The following is a 22,950-nucleotide window of genomic DNA, read 5'->3' as shown; positions in this document are numbered from 1 at the left end:
AAAATTTTAACCTATCAGCCTATTATTCTTTAGTTTCACAATTGTCTCTAGTTATCCCGAGTGGATTTGGAAAATTACAGGCCTACTGATAGAAAATTAGGTTGTGTAGTTATAATTGATGTATTTGATGTGTTATTTTGTTTTAGACATGTATTTTGCAATCTAAGGAAATTGTATATCTGATAATTTGGCTAAATTGTATTATGCTTTATATTCCAAAAAAATATATATTTCTATTTAAAACGATATAGCCTATATAAGTAGTCAAATCATATGTCCGTCTTTTATAGTGTTAAAGTAATTGGGTTTAACGTCATTATTTTCTTTGATCAATAGCAATGTTCATAGTTTATTGTTGTTAATTAATATGATTCTGTTTGTTTTCTCGAACACGAACGCTTCACGAGCATCGGAACTAAAATTCACCTGCAGTTTCAATGGGGAACATTTAGTGGACGCACATCTGTCTCTCTCTGCTTACACGTCATTCATTTCCTTGCTGCTTGATTTCTAGGGATATTGTGCTCGTGTTGAGGAGAAAATATGTCTAACTCGGTATTTTCTGTCTTGTCGCGTTTTGTGGAGGAGTACAGGAGCAGCACACCGAATAAGCTGAAGATGATCGACGCTTATATGCTGTATATTTTGCTGACAGGAGTGTTTCAGTTCCTGTACTGTGTGTTGGTGGGAACGTTTCCCTTCAACAGCTTCTTATCTGGATTCATTTCATGTGTGGGATGCTTCATACTGGCGGGTATTTACGCATATTTAATCATATATAAATAGAATCAAAAGTTATTGTTTAAAGGGCTTATTTTGTATCTTTGTCCAATTTATATATTTATGTCTGTTTATAATGCTAATTAAAAAGGGACCAAAATTAACCAAAAAGGCAAACGGTTATGTGAAACTTTTTTCTTTTAATTTAATTGTCTTTACGGGTTCAAAAAAGTTTGCAATAATTAAAAAAAAAAAAAAAAAAATGTTTTTGGAATAGCTATATTGTGCCCAACAAGGCTGAATTTATCTGATCAAAAATGCAGTAAAATTGTGAAATATTCATGCAATTTAATTTTCATACTTGTTTATGTTTTATAATGTGTGTTAAAATGTAAATTGTTCAGCTATTATTTCAGTCTTTAGTGTTTATATATATGTATGTGTATATATATATATATATATATATATATATATATATATATATATATACATACATACACCCCATTTAGATGGTAAAACAACTTAATATTAAAGAATAATAGCATATTATAATATAAGATAAATATTTATTAATTATATTGCATTGTTTTATCTTTATTTTATGTGATTATTTAAAGAACCTCAAATCTGAGTTTTGGCAATCAAACAGATAAATATAAAAACAAGGGCTGTCAAACGATTAATCGCGATTAATCGCATCCAAAAGAAAAGTTTGTGTTTACATAATTTATGTCTGTGTACGGAGTATAATTATTTTCTATATATAAATACACACACATGCATGTATATATTTAAGTAAATGTGTTATTTATATATAAAATATTTATATATAATATAAATTATATATAATATAAATATATATACACAGTATATACATGCAAATATTTCTTAAATATATACATGCATGTGTGCGTATTTATATATAGAAAATAATTATACACCGTACACACACGTATTATGTAAAAACAAACTTTTATTTTGGATGCGATTAATCGCGATTAATCGTTTAACGGCCCTAATAAAAACAAATTGCTATCGGTCAAAAAATAAAAACTTCCCATGTTTTCTAATCATTAATCACTTAAATAACCACCTACACCAAACAATGTTGATATATCCAGGTCTTGTATGTGTGTTTAGTGCTGTAGTCAATCATAAAGTAGGCTATAATTTACTGATCATTAGTGTCTTTATGTTCTTCTATCTTCAGTCTGTCTTCGCATCCAGATCAACCCTCAGAATAAAGGAGAGTTCCTGACCGTCTCTCCTGAGAGAGCATTCGCTGACTTCCTCTTCGCTCACACCGTTCTGCATCTAGTGGTCGTCAATTTTGTTGGCTGAATGAGAGCGTCACAGCAGGTGTGTGTACAGCAGATGCTTGTGTTTTAAGAATGGTTCAAAATCACTTTTCATGTGTATAAATTGTTAGACAATCTATTTAGTAAAATCTGTGTGTGATTCATTTCCAATTGTATATGAGGTTATGTTTTGCACAGATGAGCTGTCTCATAGCTCAGAAACCAGAAAAGAAAACAAAGCAACAAAATTGCAGATATGTATCCTGATCCTATTTTAAAATACACTCTAAAACTGCTTGCTTCCTAAGCCAATTTCTCTAAAAACTCTCTAGCTGACATATAATAAACCCTCTGGTGCCTAATATAGACAAGAGACCTGACACAGCTGTACATGCTTCCTTTTCCATGTCATATATTGATTTGTGTGCAATGAAATGTGTAGTTGGACAGAAGTGCCTTAAAGGGGACCTATTATGCAAAATTCACTTTGTTTGTTTGTTTTTTTATTTTCATAACAAAAACAAAAAAAACAAAAAAAAAACAGTGTTATTCATTTCACAAAAAGAATGTGATGGACAATTGCCGAAAAACCCTCAAGGGGCTTAATTAGTGGCAATCTCCATATAAACAATTATATTTAACAAATTAAAAACATATTATAAAACAATTTAAAATTGGATTTAAAGCACAAACCCATATGGAAAATTCAAACAACTTAGTAACAACAATTTTACTCTGTTTAAACTGTTCTTTAGAAACCTCAATAAATGATGTGGGAAGACTATTCCATACCTTTGACCCTCTGTATAATATACTAAACTGTGTTTGAGTCATACGAGAGTAGGGAGGCCTAATAAGAAAACTACTACGAGTCGAATAGTGGTGAAATTCATTATTAAAAATAAAAATATTACAAAAGTGCTGGGGAAATAACTTTTTTATAGAGCTATAAAGCAATTTGAAGCTGATTCACTTGGTAAACACTAAGAATACTTGCCTGAGCAAACAGTGATTGGGAGGAGTGTCGACGATTTACACAAAATATTATTCTTAAAGCTCGCACATTAGAAGGTGTTTGAACACAGATGTGTGTATGCAGTGTGTGTAAACAACCTGCCTATAATGGTAAAATCCACCCACTCCTTTTTTATAATGTTTAAAAAATAATTATAACCGCCCATGACTGGTGACGATCTGCCCTAATTAGCATAGATCACACCCTGAGTGAGCCATAACAGTTCGCTATTGCTGTTTACTCACTGTAGCAGCTGAAGATTTACAATTAATGCACCAAAAGCATTACAAATGTTCTTTTATTGGATGTACTAATGAACGTAAGTCCAAAGCCTGTCTACGCAAAGCCTGTTCACTCTAACGCCCTATTAAGTCCTATTGGTTGTAGTTCCAATCAGAGTTCCACTGGGGGCGCTCGCTAGGAGTGCAAAATGAATGGGAGTCAATGGGGCTAGACGGCTAAATTTGTCTCCCTCACCCGACTGCCGTTGAGAAATCTCAGATTTGATTGTAGGTTTTGCAAGTTCAGCATGGGTTATAGGTCGAAAGTTGAATGAACGAGTACTTATTTCTTTTCGATTTCTTACAGGTTGAGTTGTTGTTGCCCATAACACGCTAGCATTCTGCTAATGACGTCAGCATTCTGACGTCATTGACATTTTGAAAGACTTTTTAAAGCAAATAAGTGACTCTAAAAAATCTAACACCAAGCAATGTGTAATTTCATTGCATCCCCTTTCGAAAACAACATTCAAATTACTAGACAAAAAATTATATCCTGAGAAAAGTGGATTTTGAGCGGTATAGCTCCATAGACCTCCATTCATTCTGCACTCGTCATGTGAGCGCCCTCATATGGAACAAGAGTGGAACTGCAACCGGAAGTTTATTGAGTGGCACTTCTCCCCTCATTAGACTTTCTCTGGTAAGTCTCAATAGACTCTCGGCATCTGAGCCACTGAGGACACCGTAGTTGAATTTCATTTATGTAGAAAATGTGCAGAAGAAAGTCGTTAAAGTGTAATATATTTGCGCAAATCATTTTTCGCCGGACTGCTTCACAAACGAGGGTCAGTGCAATGCTGGATTTTCCTAAAAGTTGTTTCTGAAAGATTTTTAGATTAATATGACAGTACATGCTAGTTTGAATCAAATCAAAGGGATACTTCACCGATTAGCATTAAGCTTTGTATTCAGTAGAAACCTGGTAGTATTTTGGAGTGACCGTGCTTCCCTCCCTCATGTCCCCCTGAGACGAGAGATTTCTGTATTGTGTGTCTGGAAAAAAACCCTCAGATGACGCAAAAATCGTCATTTAGCTCATCAGAGGCTCTTTTGTCCAGAGGCGAGAGACTCCAGCCAGTAGGAGGAGCTCGTCCCGCATGTGTTCAACCCGCCCATAGGGGGATCTCACCATAAAACACCATCTTTTCAGTTTCCAGTCGACTAGTAGCCTAGTTGTATCATTTCTCCCGATACTGCCCTCTGTAACTGGTAGGCGTGGCTTGGGAGTGTCCTCGTAGGGCAGCGAAGCAAGTGCATTCTGGGAGTTGTTGTCTTTCATCCACATGAGCCAAAAATACATTTTCTGGCTTTTCTCAGTCTAGAAGGCACCAACTTCTAAAATAATTTCACATTTCTACTACATAAATGACCCAATTTAAATATACATTCGTCTTTCCAGCGGTGAAATATCCCTTTAAATCCACATCCACTACATAAATTTACCCACTAACTTTTCAGAAATGTTGTAACTTCTCTATCTGTCTCTATCAGAGAGTCTCTTATCTGTGTCAGACTCCGGTTTGAACCTGTAAGGCTGAACACCGCAACTGACAATTTCTGACGTTTTGGCTGCGTGACATTCTCCAGTTTTGTTGTTGCTGGAGTATCCGAACCACAAGCTGTACAGACTCCGCCCTCTTCTGGAAAGGGGGTGGGATCCAGCAGCTCATTTGCATTTAAAGGGACACATACAAAAATGTTGTGTTTTTGTTCACAGCCAAATAGGGGCAAATTTGGCAAGCTATGATAAATGATGAGGGACTCACCAGAGACTTATATTACATCTTGTAAAAAGGGGCACAATATAGCCCCCCATTAATCTGTCATTGCTTAATTCTATCTTTCATTCTGTTACAGCATTTTGTGTTCATGTTCGTTCAATAAGGCTTTCAGTTACCATATGTGACCCTGGATCACAAAACCAGTCACAAGTCACACGGGTATATTTGTGGCAATAGCCAACAATACATTGTATGGATCAAAATTATAGATTTTTCTTTTGTGCCTAAAATCATTAGGATATTAAGTAAAGATCATGTTCCATGAAGATATTTTGTAAATTTCCTACCGTAAATATATAAAACATTTATTTTTGTTTTATATATTAAACAACTATTTACATAAAAAGTTGTATCTCTGCGAAATATTGTCCCATCCTAACAAACCATAAATCAATGGAAATCTTATTTATTCAACTTTCATGTGATGCATACGTCTCAATTAAAAAAAAAATTGGCCCATGTGACTGGTTTTGTGGTCCAGGGTCACATATGTTATTTAGAGAAATGTAAACGTCCAATGTAAAGTCATCATCATGATATGTTCATGATAGGATGAATTATTGGAGCATTAGGAAGAAGTCATCCCAAAATAAATGTCTGTAAAAAAAGAAAATGTGTTATTAGTGCTGTCAAGTCAATTAATCACATCTAACATAAAAGTTTGTGTCTGTGTTCTTTTATGTCAGATGCGATTAAGCAATTTGACAGCACTATTTTTTTATGTGTAACTTGTTTTCTCAAGATTTACTGGTCTTGTATTTTGCAACAACCTTTGATGAATTATATTTGTTTTCCACAGATATGAAGACCAAATCCTGCAGAACAACTACAAACCCAACAGTCTGTGGATCTCTCAATGTTAATATATGTTTTGACAGAATTGTCATTCATGATCAGTTCTCGTCTTGTTCCTTAATTTTTCTACTTTTGTAAAACTTTCTGAAAGTTATAGAAAGAAAAATAAATGCCATTAAAAACAATTCAATGATCCTGTGGTGTTTTATTCTATGTAACATATCTCATCTGAATCTTTGTGTTTATTTTTAAAAAATATATTAAAATGAAAACATTGAACAATAGGCTATTTTATTTTATTTTGAGTCTAAATGAAACCAGAGTACAGTTAATGTTACAATGAAGCAATTCATTTATGCAGGCATCAGTGTGAAAAAACACATTTTTTATAATGCTTATAGGCCACCATATATTAGCATTGCACTGAACACAATTGCAGTGTGGAACACAAATGGTAAACCTCCCACATCTGGATATGGTTTAGCCAGAAGGAAGTGAGAGTAAACGCAGAAGAATTCCTTCTTGCAACAGCTGTCATTAGAAAAGAGGGACTCCGATGGTTTATCAACGATGACTCTTCCGCTACTTCTAACCATTCTTGTTCTTGGTGAACTGCCAGGTGAGCTTTTATCATTCCTTTTGCAAAAACAAATGTTAATGAGGCATTGAAACCATTTTCCAAAACTATTATATGGAAGGGAGCTTGGAAACATGTTTAGAAAGCCGTTCTGCTGGTAAAATTGGTCATGGGTTTAAACTTCCTCTCTTTGGAATATTATATTGAACTGTTTGCAGTTTTAAAACCCAGAATTGAAAAGCGTTCCTAGTTGAGTTTTCATATGAAGGAAAAGGCTGTGACCCTAAATTCCAAGTATTTTGGAGTGTTGTCTGGTAGCTTTTCCAAACACAATGTTTTTAGTTAAGTTTTCATTTTCAAAAGTGTCTGTTGAAAATACATGTGAAAATTTTATATTTTGTTATTTGCCTTTTATGCTTGATTGTCGTTTTTGGAAGACTGATGGACAACAGCTTGTGGATGTTTTGAATTTCATAAGTTAAATGGAAAAAGTGAAAGTAAAAACTGGACTGTGAAAACAGGCCTTATTGGTCACTAACAAACGGCCATTTCATGCAGCCATTGTAAGATATTTACAGTTTTCAATAATTTAACGTTTCTAAAGAATTTTAGCTTTATAAAGAACTTACAGTGATGACAGTCATTTTGTGACTATTTGATTTTTTGCTTTTGTGAGTGTAAATAATACCAGAAGCATTCTGGCATTATTATTAATGTTAGAGTGAACCGATGTATTTTTTTGCAGGCACGCAAATCTACAAAATTATGTAAATGACTAAATAAGCAATAGTAATTTGAATATGTACTAATGATTTAAGAGTCACTCACTCTGATCATCTGCATTCATAGACAGAGAAAGTATGTGTATCACTGGAGAGACATTTTGAGTCTATTGAGGTCAAGGAACAAAATTCTCACAACTATGATATATTTGCATTAAAGAATATATTTGAATTGCCATGAACTCGTTTTTGTAATTTATTGCTGTTTATAGCCAATATAATACTTTTATTTGTAATATCGGTAACACTTTACAACTTACAAGGTTTCATTTAAGATTAGTTAACTACAATTGTTAACATTAACAATAAACAGTACATCTACAGTTTTGATTAATCTAGTTAATCTCTGCATTTACTAATACGATTTTAAGATCAAAAGTTGTATCTGTTAACATTATTTAAAGGTACATTTTTTTTGTTTAAAATTAATAAAATGTGAATGAGTCAATGCATCATCGTTCCTTCTTCCAAAGCATATTTTCACAGGAAATTGTGTCACTCACCCATGTGTGTCTCGTCATCTTTATTTATATAGCGCTTTATACAATACAGATTAGCCATCTACAGGAATAAACAGGAAAATAATGATTCTATAATGCAAACAGAATTCAGTTCTGTTTTAAAGCAGTTCTAAAAGGACAGTAAACAGGGATTATTCAGTTTAGTGTTGATTCAGTTTGGTTCAATAACTGTAAAGTTAATCAATTGTGAAATGAGTTCAATTCACCCATAAAGCAACCAGCTCAGTTCAGCTCTTATCCAATAGTGTCAGTGTATTCAACTCAATAATATTGCAGAATAGTAAGTCATAAATAAATAGAGAAGTTGCTCCGGCTACTTTGACCCGTGTCTGGTGTGGCAGAGGTTAGTTTTCTAGAGTGAGAAAGGTTGACATGGAGCAGCTAAAACTCAAACCTCCAGGGCTGCGTTCCCAAAAGCATCGTAAGCCTAAGTTGATCGTAAAAAACGATCGTACGACTGATCTTAATATTATGGTCTGTTTCCCAAAAGCATCATAGCTTAAGTAGCACTTGAAAATCTTCGTAGATCTACGAGTGCTCTGGAGTAATCGTACATCCCCAAGTGCATCGTAAGAAGACAGATTTATGAGGACACCTGCAGGACAACCGGCAGATTACATCTTTAACTTTATTCAAATGTATGTGATTATAATATAAGTTTTTGATTGTACTTTATTGTACACTTTATTACTCTTTTTTGTTGTTGGTTAATGTATAAATTAAATAATTAAAAAGGTCAGAAAAAAAAAATAGAAATAATTTAATCAAATAATTTTAATCAAAATTAAATGAATGAAAAAAAAAAAAAAAAAAATCCTTTAAATCTGTTAAAAATTGCATCTTCGTTTCGCTCTATCTCCTCTAAAAGGACATTCATTTCATCTTTTTGAAAGGTATCTTTTCGTGTGTTTTTTTTTTGTTTTGTTTGTTTTTCAGCCATTTTGTCAGTGCCTCCGCCTGTAGGTGCTTTAAATAGACTTGTCTTGATTGCTAATCCACAACAGATGACAATTATTAGGTTAAACATTCAGAATACGATTCCATATAAGGTTATGTTTCAGCTCTTCACGAATGGACAGCGACTCTTAAGTAGCACGTAGAGCGCGTTCTCGCGCGTTCATGTTAAGTGCATTTTTAGGAAACGCTCGTGGAATTGCTGCGAGCGTTCGTAACTTTGCACGTAGAAAGCGCTCTTAAGAGCTAATATACATCGTTATCGGGAAACCCGGCCCAGGGAATCACCCATTTAAAGAGGAGAGTCTGCTGGCAAAAAGAGAATAATAAACAGGCAGAGCTCGTAATAAAACAAGAATCAACATTGGCTTGGCTTTTCGGAGATGGTGAAAAAAAAAAACAGGGATTTGAAATGTTGTAAACGTGACGCGGAGATGGTGCAGCATCGTCCTGGATAATGCGACGGCAGCCATATTGCTCCAGAACGCCCACCACACACCAGCTTACTGGTGGAGAGGAGACAGTGATGAAGCCAATCAGTATATAGGGATTATTAGGAGGCCATGATGGACAGAGACCAAGGGGCAAATTTGGCCAGGACACCAGGGTTACACCCCTACTCTTTTTCGAAGGACATCGTGGGATTTTTTTTAATGACCACAGAGAGTCAAGACCTCGGTCTAACCTCTCATCCGAAGGATGGTGCTCTTTGACAGTATAGTGTCCACATCACTATACTGGGGCATTAGGACCCACACAGACCACAGAGTGAGCGCCCCCTGCTGGCCTCACTAACACCTCAACCTGGTTTTCTCAGGAGCTCTCCCATCCATGTACTGACCAGACTCAAACCTGCTTAGCTTCAGTGGGCAACCAGTCTTGGGCTACAGGGTGATATGGCTGCTGAATATTGGCAGTTGATTATTATTCAACTGGTAAGGCATTTTGTTGAACTGATAAATTGCATCATGTAGCTCTCCAACAGAGTTCCCTGTAAAGCATTATCTATTGTGAAGGGTCACATTCATCCGCACAGTCACGCAGAGCCGAAGCACAACCAAAACAATGTTCTTCTGCACAATGCATGCAGTTTGTATAACCTTTAATGCACTGTGAATGCGAACTAACATTAACAAAGGTTAACAAATGATGTTAACATCGTTACCTCATGTTAGTTATTGCATCAACTAATGTTAACAACTGAGACCTTATTGTAAATTTGGTGTCATTATCTGTCCATTATCTGGTTCGGTCTGTTTTTAGGCTCCTACTGCACCGTGACGACTGTAGGAGATCTGACTGTGCTGGAGGGTCAATCCGTCACTGTCCCGTGTCACTATAACCCGCAGTATATCAGCCACGTGAAGTACTGGTGCTACGGCCGGATGAAGGACTTCTGCTCCAGCCTGGCGCGCACCGATGACCCCACATCAGCCCCTAACGTCAAGGGAAAGGTGACGATCGCGGATGACCCCACTCAGCATGTGTTCACCGTGAGCATGCAGAACCTGACGGAGGGGGATTCGGGGTGGTACTGGTGTGGGGTGGAGCTCGGAGGGATGTGGGTTGCTGACAGCACTGCCTCCCTTTATATCAGCGTCATTCAAGGTGAGTTAAGAAAATCATTTAAATGAAAATACAACTAAACCTTCACAAACTAAAATATAGGCCATGCTAAATCCGTCACACTACTACATCTTGTATCATCAAAAAAGATAATTAGCAAAAAAAGATTACATTTTTTAAATAAAATTGTTAATGTTATAGTGATAGATAAAACATTTGCCTATATAGCTGATCATTATTTTAATGATATTGCTATGTGAATTCAACAAAACTTGAAAATGTTCAGGTTGCTCCATAAAAAAAAAAAAAGAAAAGAAAAATAGCATTGTGATTATTATTATCATGACAATTACATTTCCTTCTATATTTGTATTATGTACTAAAATGCAGAAAAATCTCATTCACATTACTGCACTGTGGAAAAAATAAATTTAAAATATTTATAAATTATATATAAACATTTTATTCATCATTCTAGTATTTTTTGTACATCCTTTAGTTTATGCTGATTTAAAACTAAGTCAAATTTGATGATTTGGTGGGGGAATAAAAAACAAATCCTAGTATTCCTAAAATAATCCTACAAATGTTTTGTTTGTTTTAACATTGATAATAATAAGAAGTGTTTCTGAGCAGCAAATCATCATATTACAATGATTTCTGAAGGATCATGTGACACTGAAGACTGGAATAATGATGCTAAAAATTCAGCTTTGATTCCAAGAATAAATTACATTTTAAATATATTCAAATAGAAAACAGTTATTGTAAATTGTAATAATATTTCACAATATTACTGTTTTTACTGTATTTGATTAAATACATTTTCTAGTTTATGAAAAAGGCATCTTTTAAAAACATTAAAAAATCTTACAGACACCAAACATTTGAACAGTAGTATATATAAATGTGTGTGTATTCCCCTTTTGAAATGTGACCTTTTCTGCTGACTGTATTGATTTATAATGATTGTTTCTCGTATTGATATACTGATATTTTGTGCATTCCTAAATGAAATCTGTAAACCACTGAAGCGTTTGTGAAGGTGTCATAGAGGTGTAGTAACTCATGGTGGTTTTGTTGCAGGTGTGTCAGTGGTAAACAGTATGGTGAGTGCAGATGAAGGCAGAAGTGTCACTGTTCAGTGTCTCTACAGTAAGAACCTCAGGTAGCCTATATTTATATACATATGTAATACAAATTTTGTCTATGCCAAACATTTTGCTAATTCATTTCTTTTTTTTAAAATCCTTGTATTACTGTTTTCACTGCAGGTCCAGTGAGAAGCGGTGGTGTCGCAGTGGGAACTGGAACTCTTGCATGGTGACTGATTCTGAAGGAACATTCAGCAGTAGAAGCGTGTTCATCCACGATGACAAGAACAGCATGTTCACTGTGAAACTAACGCAGCTGGAGATGAGAGACTCGGGCTGGTACTGGTGTGGAGCCGGTCAGCAGCATGGGGCTGTTCATGTGTCAGTCACACCACGAGCCACTACATGTATGTTACACAGAGCCTATCGCTAACATCACAAACTACATTCTTACAGTTTTTTTGTAGAAACGTGTATGCAAAACTCGCTGTCACAATGTCAGATGTCAACATGTTTTAAGTGCTGTATGGTTGCTGCCGCATTGCATCACTATGGAAGTTTGTTTGGAAATAGAAAATTATAACTTCATTGTGACTTTTTATTTCACAATTATGACTTATGATTTCTTAAAATTACGAGTTTAGATATAAATTTCAGAATTGCAGGACATGAACTCAGAATTGTGAGGAATAACATCAGAATTCGAGAAATAAACTTGCAGTTGTGAGAAATAAAGTAAATAAATGAGAGATATAAACTTGCAATTGCAAGAAAAATTCTAATTAACTTATCTAGAGTTTATTACTCTCAGTTCTCACTTTTCTCATAATTGTGAGTTTTATGTCTCGCAATTCTGACTTAATAGCAATTTCAAGTTTATATTTCACAATTCAGACTTTATTTCTTAAAATTACGAGTTTAGATATAAACTCATAACTGCAAAAAGTAAAGCCTGAATTGTGAGATATAAACTCGTAATTGCGAGAAGTGTAGCAAATTAATATAAATAAGTAATCATAACTTGTTATTATTAATTACAGTGAGGAAAATAAGTATTTGAACACCCTGCTGTTTTGCAAGTTCTCCCACTTAGAAATCATGGAGGGGTCTGAAATTGTCATCGTAGGTGCATGTCCACTGTGAGAGACATAATCTAAAAAAAAAAATCCAGAAATCACAATATATGATTTTTTAAACTATTTATAAATAGCAAAATAGCAGGGTGTTCAAATACTTATTTTCCTCACTGTATAAATATTTGGATCAGTTAATCGAATAACTTGTTGCTGATTTAATATTACAATCAAATAATCTGTTCATCCAATGAACACTTAGTATTGATCGTGTCTTAACTCTCAGAAAGGATATTTTTTATGGCCACAGAAAATTAACTCTTTCCTTAGCATGTAGCTGTGATAGCATCGTTAAATTGACGTTGATTTACATGCAAGGGACCAGAATCCACTCGTTGTGTGAATGTACACACCGTTTTATTTAACTAAATCACTAACACATAACTATCTAAACAAACACATTCATACAATCCTGCATACATGGGTAAAATGGAAAGTGAAAGTGAATGAAACTGGAAACAGAAACAGGGAATGAAGCAAGGAAATGAGTCATTTAACCATCTAAACAGAACCATTCTGACTTCAAAGCTCCTTGTTAAGAGAGGTCCACCTCTTATACACTGAAAAAAATGAGTCGTTGGATCAAAGTAAAAAAATTACTTCAACTTGTTACAAGTAATCGGTTTACTTTATCTCAACTTAAAAAAAATAATTTACTCAAATCACATTTCCATAGTCAACTTAAAGTAAAAATACTCTTTCAACCAAAGAGATTTGTTTAATTAGCATTAAATTATAAATTATTATTTGGATTAACTTAATTTTTAACATTTTTTATATATTAAATATCAAAATGAATACAAAATCAAATTACAAACATGAAATATAACCGAATTTTTGTCTGAAAAAATAAGCCTTTTACACTCTGAAATCAACATTTAACTGTTTATTTAGTGCAATCTTCCAACAAACTCACAGAAACCAGAATTTCCACTTGTTAAAACATGTGATGAAGAATTCATTTGATTTACAAAAGTCAATTCTGAAACCGTTTATGTGCATGACTTAATAAAAAAAAAAAAATACATTCAATAATAAAACCGTCAACAATGTAATTTTGTACAACAAAAAAAAATCATCCATCAATAAATGTATACATCAATTCCATTTGCTATAGTAAAATTGTCACTTGACATTTCAGATTACCTTGCATTAAATTTAGGAATGTAACAGAAAACATTGAAAAGCCCTTAATATGGCATTGATAAATCATCCAGTGTAACATCAATTCTTTGAAAAAAAACAAGAAAAAAAAAAAAAACATTGAAAGCTCCTTAAAAGGCATGACATGCAGGAACATTTAAAGGGTTAGTTCACCAAATTAAAATATTTTTAATGAGATCTGAGAGCTGTTTTACTCCTTCATAGGTTGCTATGTAATTTCATTCTGCCGGCCAAGACAAGTTAGTAAAGACATTGTTAAAATAGTCCAAGTGACTACAGTGGATCAACCTTAAGTTTATCAAGCGACGAGAATACTTTGTGTACAAAAAAAAAAAAAAAAAAAAACCTTTCGACTTTCTTCAACTATTAATTTTTTTGAGTTTGGGTCTTGAGTGAGTTCCCGAGAGCGCCACGACACAAGCGCGAGAACTGAGAAGATGACGCTCACGATGAGTGAGTAAATACCACCAGAATTTTCATTTTTGGATGAATTAACCTTTTAAAATCCATTTGCATCTTCGCTATGTCCATGACAATTTTTTGAAAGGCCTCAAAGGTATATTTAAGTACTTCAGGATACCTCAAGTTCTCAGTACGTGATTCCAAACATCATGGCACAAGCAGATGCAACTGAGGACAACTCATGTAAAACCTCAGTACCATCAATGACAATGCTGATGTCCAGGGGAGTGCTTAGACCATCACTTTCATAGAGCACAAAAACTGTCCAAGTTCACTCTGTGCTTCATCTTTTTGGCCAATCTGAAAGACACAATAAAAAAAAAAATTTTTAAAAAAAGGAAACAATTCTTACTCCGAGAGCTAATTCATAAATTCAACTCTTCTTACCAAAAAGAGACCAATTACTTACCGTTATCTTCTGACTGGACTACAATGACTCCAAACTGTTGTCTTTCAACATCTGTATCTTAAAAAAGACAAACACAGCAATCACCAACTTTCATAAAGAAAATTAAAATCCATGGATATGCTTTTGCACCTAAGAGCCAAAAATTGTGCAAGTTTAGATATTTATAAATAATATGTTAAATAAGTTGGTGTAATTTGAACATTTATCAATAATTATTTTCAAAGTTGCAAAGATGTAATTTCATACAGATTTCATAAAATAATGTATTTTGTGTAACGTATTATGTAATAGGTCATTGCGTGCGTGTTTAAAATGTTTAAACTTTTATGACGTAATCGGAACCTACTGCAGTGTGTTAAAACGTCAACAACGTAATTGATCAATCAAGTATTTACCATATATTTATTCTTTTAAAGGGGGGGTGAAATGCTATTTCATGCATACTGAGTTTTTACACTGGTAAAGAGTTGGATTCCCATGCTAAACATGGACAAAGTTTCAAAAACTAAGTTGTACGTTTGAAGGAGTATTTTTGTTCCAAAAATACTCCTTCCGGTTTGTCACAAGTTTCGGAAAGTTTTTTTCGAGTATGGCTCTGTCTTACGTAAGAGAGAGCGGAATTTCCTTATATGGGTCCTAAGGGCACTTCTCCGGTAAGATCGCGGCCGCGCGCGCACTCGTAGACCAGAGCAAGAGAGTGAAAGCAGTTCGCCATCAAAGCGCCCTGCCCGGCTTTTGGGAAGTCAGTGTCACCAAAGAAGTGTGTTTTTGGTTGCCAGGGCAAGACAACCCTGCACAGATTCCCAAAGAACCCAGCGTTAAGGAACCCGTGGATGGAGTTTGTTTTCCTGAGCATAAACGGAGTTGTGTAAGACTGTTGTTCCCTGCATTTCGACGATGATTGTTTTATAAACAAAGCCCAGATCTACGGATTTGCAGATCGTCTAATGCTTAAGGATCGAGCAGTCACAATGATAAAGGTTCGCGGTCGTGCGTTGGAACCGGACGGTGAGTAACTGTTGAACAAATAATGTCTCTGTGTGTTGTCACTAGCTCGGTGCGTTAGCACAGCTAAGCTTCGCCCACACGGCCCGCCCCCAGCCGCTCGTTTTTTTCCGGAAAGACTCGGTACATCCTATCTTTCAATTAAAAATATAATAAAACAAAAGACTTTTTGGAGATATGAAGGATGCAATATTACTCTATTGGTACTCAAGATTAACAGGAGATTGAGTGAAAATGAGCATTTCACCCCCCCTTTAAGGTTATACAGTAGTATGTATATATGAGGCTACTGTCACTTTAAGAATTAACACACATACCAACAAAGACAAACTCGATTTTTTGGCAAATGTTTAAGACACAACCAAATGTGTTAAAGTGAATACTTGGCAAGGTAGACATTTTCAATTAAAATAAAATATCTATGACCATTCAAACGCCATATGACACTAAAAACCCATACACAAAAGAAATATATTTGAAATATATTTTCAGGATATATTTTGGAATATATGCAAATATTTGAAATTGGCCCAATAAATATTTTTCATACTTATATTTCATATATTTTTGTTATATTTCAGAATATATTTCAATGTATTTGGAATATATGCCACATATATTTTTAACACTTTTGGGGACCCATACAGAAAAAAATACATTGAAATATATTCTGAAATATAACAAAAATATATGAAATATAAGTATGAAATATATTTATTGGGCCAATTTCAAATATTTGCATATATTCCAAAATATATCCTGAAAATATATTTCAAATATATTTCTTTTGTGTATGGGAAGAACTCAATTCAGTGCTCTGCAATATATTGATAAAGTGTAAATTCTCTGATGTCCACTTTGAATTCAAACTTTGAATTATTTGATAAAACACGTTTGCATTAATCAGTTAACTGATCCTCATGTGATTATAAATGTATGATAGAAACAAACGTAATTTAATTTGTAACATTACTCACCATGTAATTTTGGGTCCACCATGAGGTTATCCTGCAGCAAAAGAAGATGATGGTCGAGAAGAATTTTGTCCGTGCGTGGTCGTCCGTGGTCACTCGGCTTAAACAGAATGCAAACTTGTCATTTGATTTGAAGCATAATCACACCAACTTAACTGTTGCTTGACTCATTTTAAAGTATTAACCACTCTTGCTACTTTATTTTTCTCATTCACCAATGTTTCTACATCAATCAAATGTCAGAAACTTATGCAATCCACTCAATGAACGAAATGTATACACGCAATGTATTATAACGTTAACGTTACAATCTCTACCGATAGTAACAATTATATACTATTTTAAGGTTTTTCCTGTATCAAAATGAGTTGAAGGTGGTAAAATCCTGCTTGGAAAATAGGTATCTGAACTTGGGCTGTCACGATTATTAAATTTGGTAGACGAGGAGTTTTACCGCGACGCGCTGTTTGAATGCTGAATGGATCAAATGATTGACAGCTGCAACGGAGGGAAGACGAGATTGCGCAAACTTTAATTTAACGATGTAAAATTTCTTCTGTCCCTCACAAGAAGATATGAAATGGCTTTACACCACTTAAATCATTATATTAGAATTTGTGAATGATTGAGTAACAATATTTCTGATTATTTATCGCGACAGGCCTAATCTGAGCCTGTCTGAGTTTTGAGGACAGCCGGATCGGGAACGCCATTTGACGGAGGCGGGAGGCGGTCGCCTTGTAATTCTCAATGCAGGAAAAACCCAAATAAATAATGTAATTAAAAGTCCACAAATTATCTAACGTTACTGACGTTACTTAAGTATCTATTAATGGCTATCCATCGTTACTAGGCCTAACAGTTAACGTTATAGCTAACATTAACTGTACACTTGAAATATCAGATGACTCTGACCAAAATAAAACAGATATTCAACCAAACACATGCATGAATGCATTGAATTCTACTTTAATATTATAGAAATGTATATTAACGGCGATAAAACTTAATGAAAACTTATTTTAGGATTACTCACCAATACTGTGGATCCGCAACGGTCTTCATACAGCAAAACAAGATGGCGGCCGAACAGAAAATTCTCGACCCAAGCTTGATGACGTCAGTAGTCACGTGGTTTGGACGTGGACGTAAAATTGTAATTTGATTTAAAGCAATTAGTTTAAATTACACCCAAAAATTTTTTTTACTTCAAGACAACTAAACTCAATTACATTAGACCAACGACAAGCCAGAAAAGTGAATGTATTGAGTCAGATCAAGTATAAAAAGTTCTTTAAACTAATGACAAGCCATATGCACTTTTTAGAGTGTAATAAACCTCAGTTTAGTTAATATTTAGTTAATTTTACGATACTTGCATTGCGTTAGCTGTTGAAAAAGCGTCTGGATGCAGAGGATAAAGTCTTGGTGCTTCATTTTGTGAAGACATTTTGATGAAGTTGCGATGTTAGTCTGACTGTTTAAACATAGCTGGCATTAGTCGAGGCCTGAGGGGCCGGGTGAGTCCCTCAGAACATCAACCAGAAGATGCAGAGAAGAAGAAAGTGGGATCTGTGCGCTTTAACCTCTGAGCATGGTCTCTCATAGGGGTCATGAGCCTGCGGTAACTTAAGCTTTCGGAGGGAAAGTTTACGATTATTTCTCTTCAAGCATGGTAATTTGCATATTTAACTGGATTGGGTGTTAATGCAGAAACTATTAAAGACAACTACTCTATTCTTGTAATACTAATATGTTGCATAGGTATCAACGTATAATATACACATTAAAATACAAATTCGTAGATGCCTAACATGGTATAGGTCAGGTTACATTAACTGGTGGTTCTATCATAAAGCATGCATAAAACAGTATACAACACAAAAGACACTATACAGGACAGTAATAATCACACACAATGTTCTGAAGATATGCACGTTCCTTCATAGAGAATGAATGTGGAAGAGTCCTTTTTTATGGTCATAAGGTGTGTTTCAAAAGGGGTATAGATTTAATTTGAGAGTCTTTCACATTCTTTTTGGTAAATGGCTTTCATGCCTGGGTGTTAGTTGCTCTCCGGGGGTTGTCCACAGATACCCTGGTGTCTCGTTTTGTTGTTGGTTGAGGGGTTTTAAAGATTGTTAAATATAACAAATAATTATGTCTGATTGGTCCAGCTGTTACAGATGAAAAGTCAGAATTGTCTGATTAAAAAGTCACAATTATTATTGTTTTTGTCACGTGGTGGAAACAGGCTTCCATACATCACTGATCTGAAGTTAAACTCTGCTCAATTTTGTCACATTTGATCTCTGTCCTTGTGCCAGGGGCCACAGTGTCTCCTGTCCAGTATCTGAAGACAACAGTCCGGACTCCATCTGTAATGGGCACAAATGACCCTCACAGGTGACCTCTGTATATTTCCTCATGGCAGATTTCAGATGAAGGGATAAAACGATTTCAGCAATGAGCAATACTGAGATCTGTCACATACACTCTTAAAAATACACTCTTCTCTATTGGCATTGATGGTTCCATGAAGAACCGTTAAAATCCACGGAAATGCTCCAATCCACGGAAATGCTCAATGCTTCTTTACAGTGGATAAATGTTCTTTAGATTTTTTAAATGTTCTTCACACTAAGAAAATAATGTTTCTTTTAAGAACTGATCACTGAAAGGTTCTTCTATGGCATTGCTGTGAAAAACTAATTTTGGAATCTTTATTTTTAAGAGTGTATGAATGAATATTCTTTTACCATTAGTTGATATTTGGGTAACACTTTAATTTGATGGTTCCTTTTGAACATTCTTTTGACTATGTAACTTTGCACCTACATGTCAACTAACTCTCATTAGAGTATTAGTAGACCGTCTGCTTAATATCTGCTAACTCTTTATTGTTCCTCCAACAGACACTCTACTGACTATAAAAAAGCACTAAATGGTTTAGATCCCCAGCGAGCTCTTAACGCATTATAGTCCTTTACATCTATTGCGATCTCAAAATTCTGGCTGGTTGATAATACCTAGAATATCAAAATCGACTGCTGGCGGTAGATCCTTTTCCTTGCACCAAAACTTTGGAACAGTCTTCCTAAAATTGTCCGGGAAGCAGACACACTCTGTCAATTTAAGTCTAGACTAAAAGCACATCTCTTTAACCTGGCATACACATAACACATTATAATCCTCTATAATTCAATGTTAGGGTCTATAGATTAGGTCAGCCGGAACCGGGAACACTTCCCATAAATCCTGACGTACTTGTTACATCATAAGAAGAATGGCGTCTACGCTAATATTAGTCTCTCTGTTTATCCCGATGTTTACCGCAGTCCGCCGGATCCAGGCCGTATCCAGATCTGATGAAGGACCTGCGCCTGGACACGACGACAACGCAGTCCTGAAGTGTCAACTAGTCTCTCCCCTGTGAAGGCCTCCTTCCCTTCCCTTTAACTCTGCAAAGATAAAACGCTGTCAAAATAATTCCGGTTCACATGTATGGCTAAATAATTCTGCATTATGCATTTTTAAGGCCAGACAAGTCATTTGTTGAGGTCAATTTGTAAAGAAAGAGCCTGCGCACATATATATTCAAACGCACATACCTATAGACTAAACACGTAATACGCATGTGCACACATTCTCACAGGTTCGAGTTTTTGAAGTTTGCGTAGAGAACTTTTTTTTGTTGTTGTTGTTCTCAATTTTTCAAGGCTTGCACCTTGGAACCTGTTTCAAGGTTTGCGTTCTCGAGCCGCCAGGCACTGTTGATGTGCGAATGAGCAGCCGGAGTGCGTTAAGGGTTTTCTGTTAGAGCGGTGTCGTGTTAGCGGCCCCTAAGTTAATAACTAATGATCTTTGCAACGGAACGGAAGTGAATCAATCAAAACTAACTTTAGCTGGACAATAACTTTATTCTAGAGCTGTTGTAAAGCCTAAACAATCTCTGTTTCCTATTATCACTGTAAAGCTGCTTTGAAACAATCTATATTGTTAAAAGTGCTATATAAATGAAGGCGACTTGACTATAAGTAACTTTGCAACTACTTATTCTAACCCTACCAGTCTACTAATAATCTACTTACACTCTAATGAGAGTTAATAGACATGTAGGTGTAACGTTACCTATAGTCAGTAGAATGTGTTAAAGGGACCATTAAAATAAAGTGTACCCGATATTTGACCAGCACTAATATTGGTATTCGACTAACACATCATGTCTGTTTCAGCCGTCCTGTTTGGGAGTCTGTTCTCGTGGTGTGTGGAGTAGTACTTCTGGTCATGACTGTCTCTCTGGCACTTTGGAAGTTGCGGAAACATTATAGTAAGTTTGTGTTTTAAGCGGCCTAAAAAGTTATTGGTTACTTAAACTCGTCTGGAACATTACTCCATTCTGATTTCTAAGCTTAAATGATGTCTCTGGATTTGTAGACTACCTGTTTTCCTTCATTAAACCTCAAACTCAAAAGGTTGTGTTCTCATTTTTCTGTGAATAATGCTTCACAACTATTTTTTTGGTTCATTTTGCAGAGAAAAAGCAGAAGCATCAAAGGACAAATGAAACGAACGATAATTTCACAGTCAGTGCAGTTTATCTCTGTTATCTAACAGTCACATCACCCAATGTACTTTCTTCGTGTATCTAACCTTGTCTCTTTGAGGATGATTCATTGGTGCATGTTATTATGGAAACAAAATAAAAAATAAAAACAATTGTTGCCACTTTTTATCTCACAACTGTGACTTTTTTTTCCCTCCGAATTGTGAGATATAAACTAACAATTAAAAAAGGGTAATTGCGATATAAAGCTCTTTTAGTGACCAGTGGATGTTTAATAATGCAAATATTGATGACAAGTTCTTCTGGGTGTGGTATTTGATAGTATTCTCCTTGTTTGCAGATGTGTCCATGGAGAGAAGGAGACTATAAGAACACCTCAGTGATTTTCCTGAATGCTCCAGCTCAGCAGGTCCAAATGCTCTAACAGAGGAGCCTCGTGATGGGAAACAACTCATGGACATTCTGATGATGGAGAATTTAAAGTGAGCTGATGGACACTATGACTCTAGTCAATGAAAGACCCGCAGAATCGAGAAACTGGGGTTATATTTGACATTTCTTCACATTTAACAGTTAAATGGAGTATAATCTTTCATTTCAGTGCATTTTTCATGTTGTATATTTCATGTTTATCTGTCTAAGTAAAGGTGGATTCGGAAATATTGTAATTACGAGATTCCAACTTGTAAACTCTGAAAGCTCTGACTTGTACCATGTGACTGCTGTACCACCTGACTGCTGCAGTTCATTTTGGCGTTGATAGCGCTGCCATAGAAACGCATTATTCCGAGTCCGAGAACAGCTTTGAGTAGAACATCACGGATTGTCATCTAGTAATTACGGTAATTATGGTAAAAACACAGCTTTTGTTATTGTTATGAGTGAGTAGTGTAGTGTGGAATGGATGTGTTCTTACTAAGCGCTGTTTATTAAACACAGTGAAGGAAATGTGTGAGACACTTGTGCGTGATTTTAGAAGAAGGGAAGTACTGAGTGTCTCACTCTTGTTATTTTTGTCTTGTCATGTTTTTTTTATCTGCATTTTTCCATTATTAAATTCTGTACTGAAAAAGTGCTTTATTCACATTTTGTTTCAAGCTGTATTGAAATCTTTAACTGAGGTTGTTTGTCACCTGCTGTCTATTCTTTTGCTTACAAGTGTTGACCACAAACAACCCAATTGTGGTGTGACTGCAGTAGTTTTTTGACACAAGCAACCACAGAGCACAGATACAGGAAGTGAGTCTAACACAGCTAGAGCATTTAAATCATGGGCAAACCCTCTTGAGTCTGTCTCTGTAGTATTAAGAAAGGGAAAAGAAGACGTATGCAAAGATGATGCAGAGAGAAGAAACATTGCAACTTTTTTCCAGAAGGAATGTCAGCTTGAAGAAGTTCATTGTGTTTTTCCTTTGGTTTGTAACAGGCAAGTGTTGAGTTTCTTCATACGGTTAGTTGGCATGTTCTGCTGTATGACATGCTGTACTCCAGTTAAAACCAATTCAAACAGCATTTTGCAATATTTATTTTATAATTACAGACTTTATTAATAGAGAAGTTAATTTGTCATGCCACTGGACTATTTAAGATAAACCAAGTGAAGATAAAAAATGCCTTTGAAAGAAATGGTGACTAGTTAGACAAATACTGCATTTTACTCCTTATACATTCATATTGATTTTGACGTGATCTTGATTTAAATAAAGTCCAAGCACATGTTTTGTGTTGCCTATGTATTAATTTTGTATTTTTTTACTGATACTTAAAAGAAATGGTGTATAGTATGTGCATGTAAATATGATTATTTTGTCATTAACATTGACAAATAAGTCAAACTAAAGTTGATCTT

The 22,950-nt window shown here is 35.1% G+C and overlaps 3 protein-coding genes across 4 annotated transcripts; 2 read left to right on the top strand and 1 right to left on the bottom strand.

Annotated features, from left to right (window-relative positions):
• The first annotated feature begins 487 nt into the window (after positions 1-487).
• On the top strand, positions 488-6,082 carry dad1 (defender against cell death 1). The gene is made up of 3 exons (XM_079876857.1): positions 488-754; positions 1,931-2,079; positions 5,898-6,082. The coding sequence occupies exons 1-2, from the start codon at positions 544-546 to the stop codon at positions 2,059-2,061; spliced, it is 342 nt and encodes a 113-aa protein (XP_079732983.1). The 5' UTR covers positions 488-543; the 3' UTR covers positions 2,062-2,079; positions 5,898-6,082.
• A 297-nt stretch (positions 6,083-6,379) lies between these two features.
• On the top strand, positions 6,380-22,222 carry pigr (polymeric immunoglobulin receptor). Of its 2 annotated transcripts, XM_079875698.1 has the most exons (8): positions 6,380-6,512; positions 9,991-10,335; positions 11,380-11,461; positions 11,568-11,794; positions 18,862-18,940; positions 20,770-20,864; positions 21,071-21,120; positions 21,442-22,222. In XM_079875698.1, the coding sequence occupies exons 1-8, from the start codon at positions 6,464-6,466 to the stop codon at positions 21,523-21,525; spliced, it is 1,011 nt and encodes a 336-aa protein (XP_079731824.1). In that variant the 5' UTR covers positions 6,380-6,463; the 3' UTR covers positions 21,526-22,222. The 2 variants fall into 2 exon arrangements, with proteins under 2 accessions (XP_079731824.1, XP_079731825.1); XM_079875699.1 differs by lacking the exon at positions 21,071-21,120 and having other exon boundaries at positions 6,392-6,512.
• On the bottom strand, positions 14,235-18,149 carry LOC307161285 (uncharacterized protein; the record flags this gene model as incomplete). The annotated part of the gene is made up of 5 exons (XM_079875906.1): positions 14,235-14,446; positions 14,556-14,612; positions 16,538-16,634; positions 17,571-17,644; positions 18,077-18,149. The coding sequence occupies 5 exons, from the start codon at positions 18,147-18,149 to the stop codon at positions 14,430-14,432; spliced, it is 318 nt and encodes a 105-aa protein (XP_079732032.1). The 3' UTR covers positions 14,235-14,429.
• Positions 22,223-22,950: the final 728 nt, after the last annotated feature.

This window comes from Squalius cephalus (assembly GCF_949319135.1).
Source record: "Squalius cephalus genome assembly, chromosome: 7".
NCBI classification, from domain to species: domain Eukaryota; kingdom Metazoa; phylum Chordata; class Actinopteri; order Cypriniformes; family Leuciscidae; genus Squalius; species Squalius cephalus.
This window is presented reverse-complemented; position numbering and strand designations above follow the sequence as displayed.

Excerpts from the sequence above, each read along its gene's own strand:
- dad1 (XM_079876857.1), top strand. The coding sequence starts at position 544 with ATGTCTAACTCGGTATTTTCTGTCTTGTCGCGTTTTGTGGAGGAGTAC. Across the intron at positions 755-1,930 it reads GGGATGCTTCATACTGGCGG|TCTGTCTTCGCATCCAGATC; the intron begins GTATTTACGCAT and ends TTCTATCTTCAG.
- pigr (XM_079875698.1), top strand. The coding sequence starts at position 6,464 with ATGACTCTTCCGCTACTTCTAACCATTCTTGTTCTTGGTGAACTGCCA. Across the intron at positions 6,513-9,990 it reads TGTTCTTGGTGAACTGCCAG|GCTCCTACTGCACCGTGACG; the intron begins GTGAGCTTTTAT and ends GTCTGTTTTTAG. Across the intron at positions 11,462-11,567 it reads CTCTACAGTAAGAACCTCAG|GTCCAGTGAGAAGCGGTGGT; the intron begins GTAGCCTATATT and ends TTTTCACTGCAG.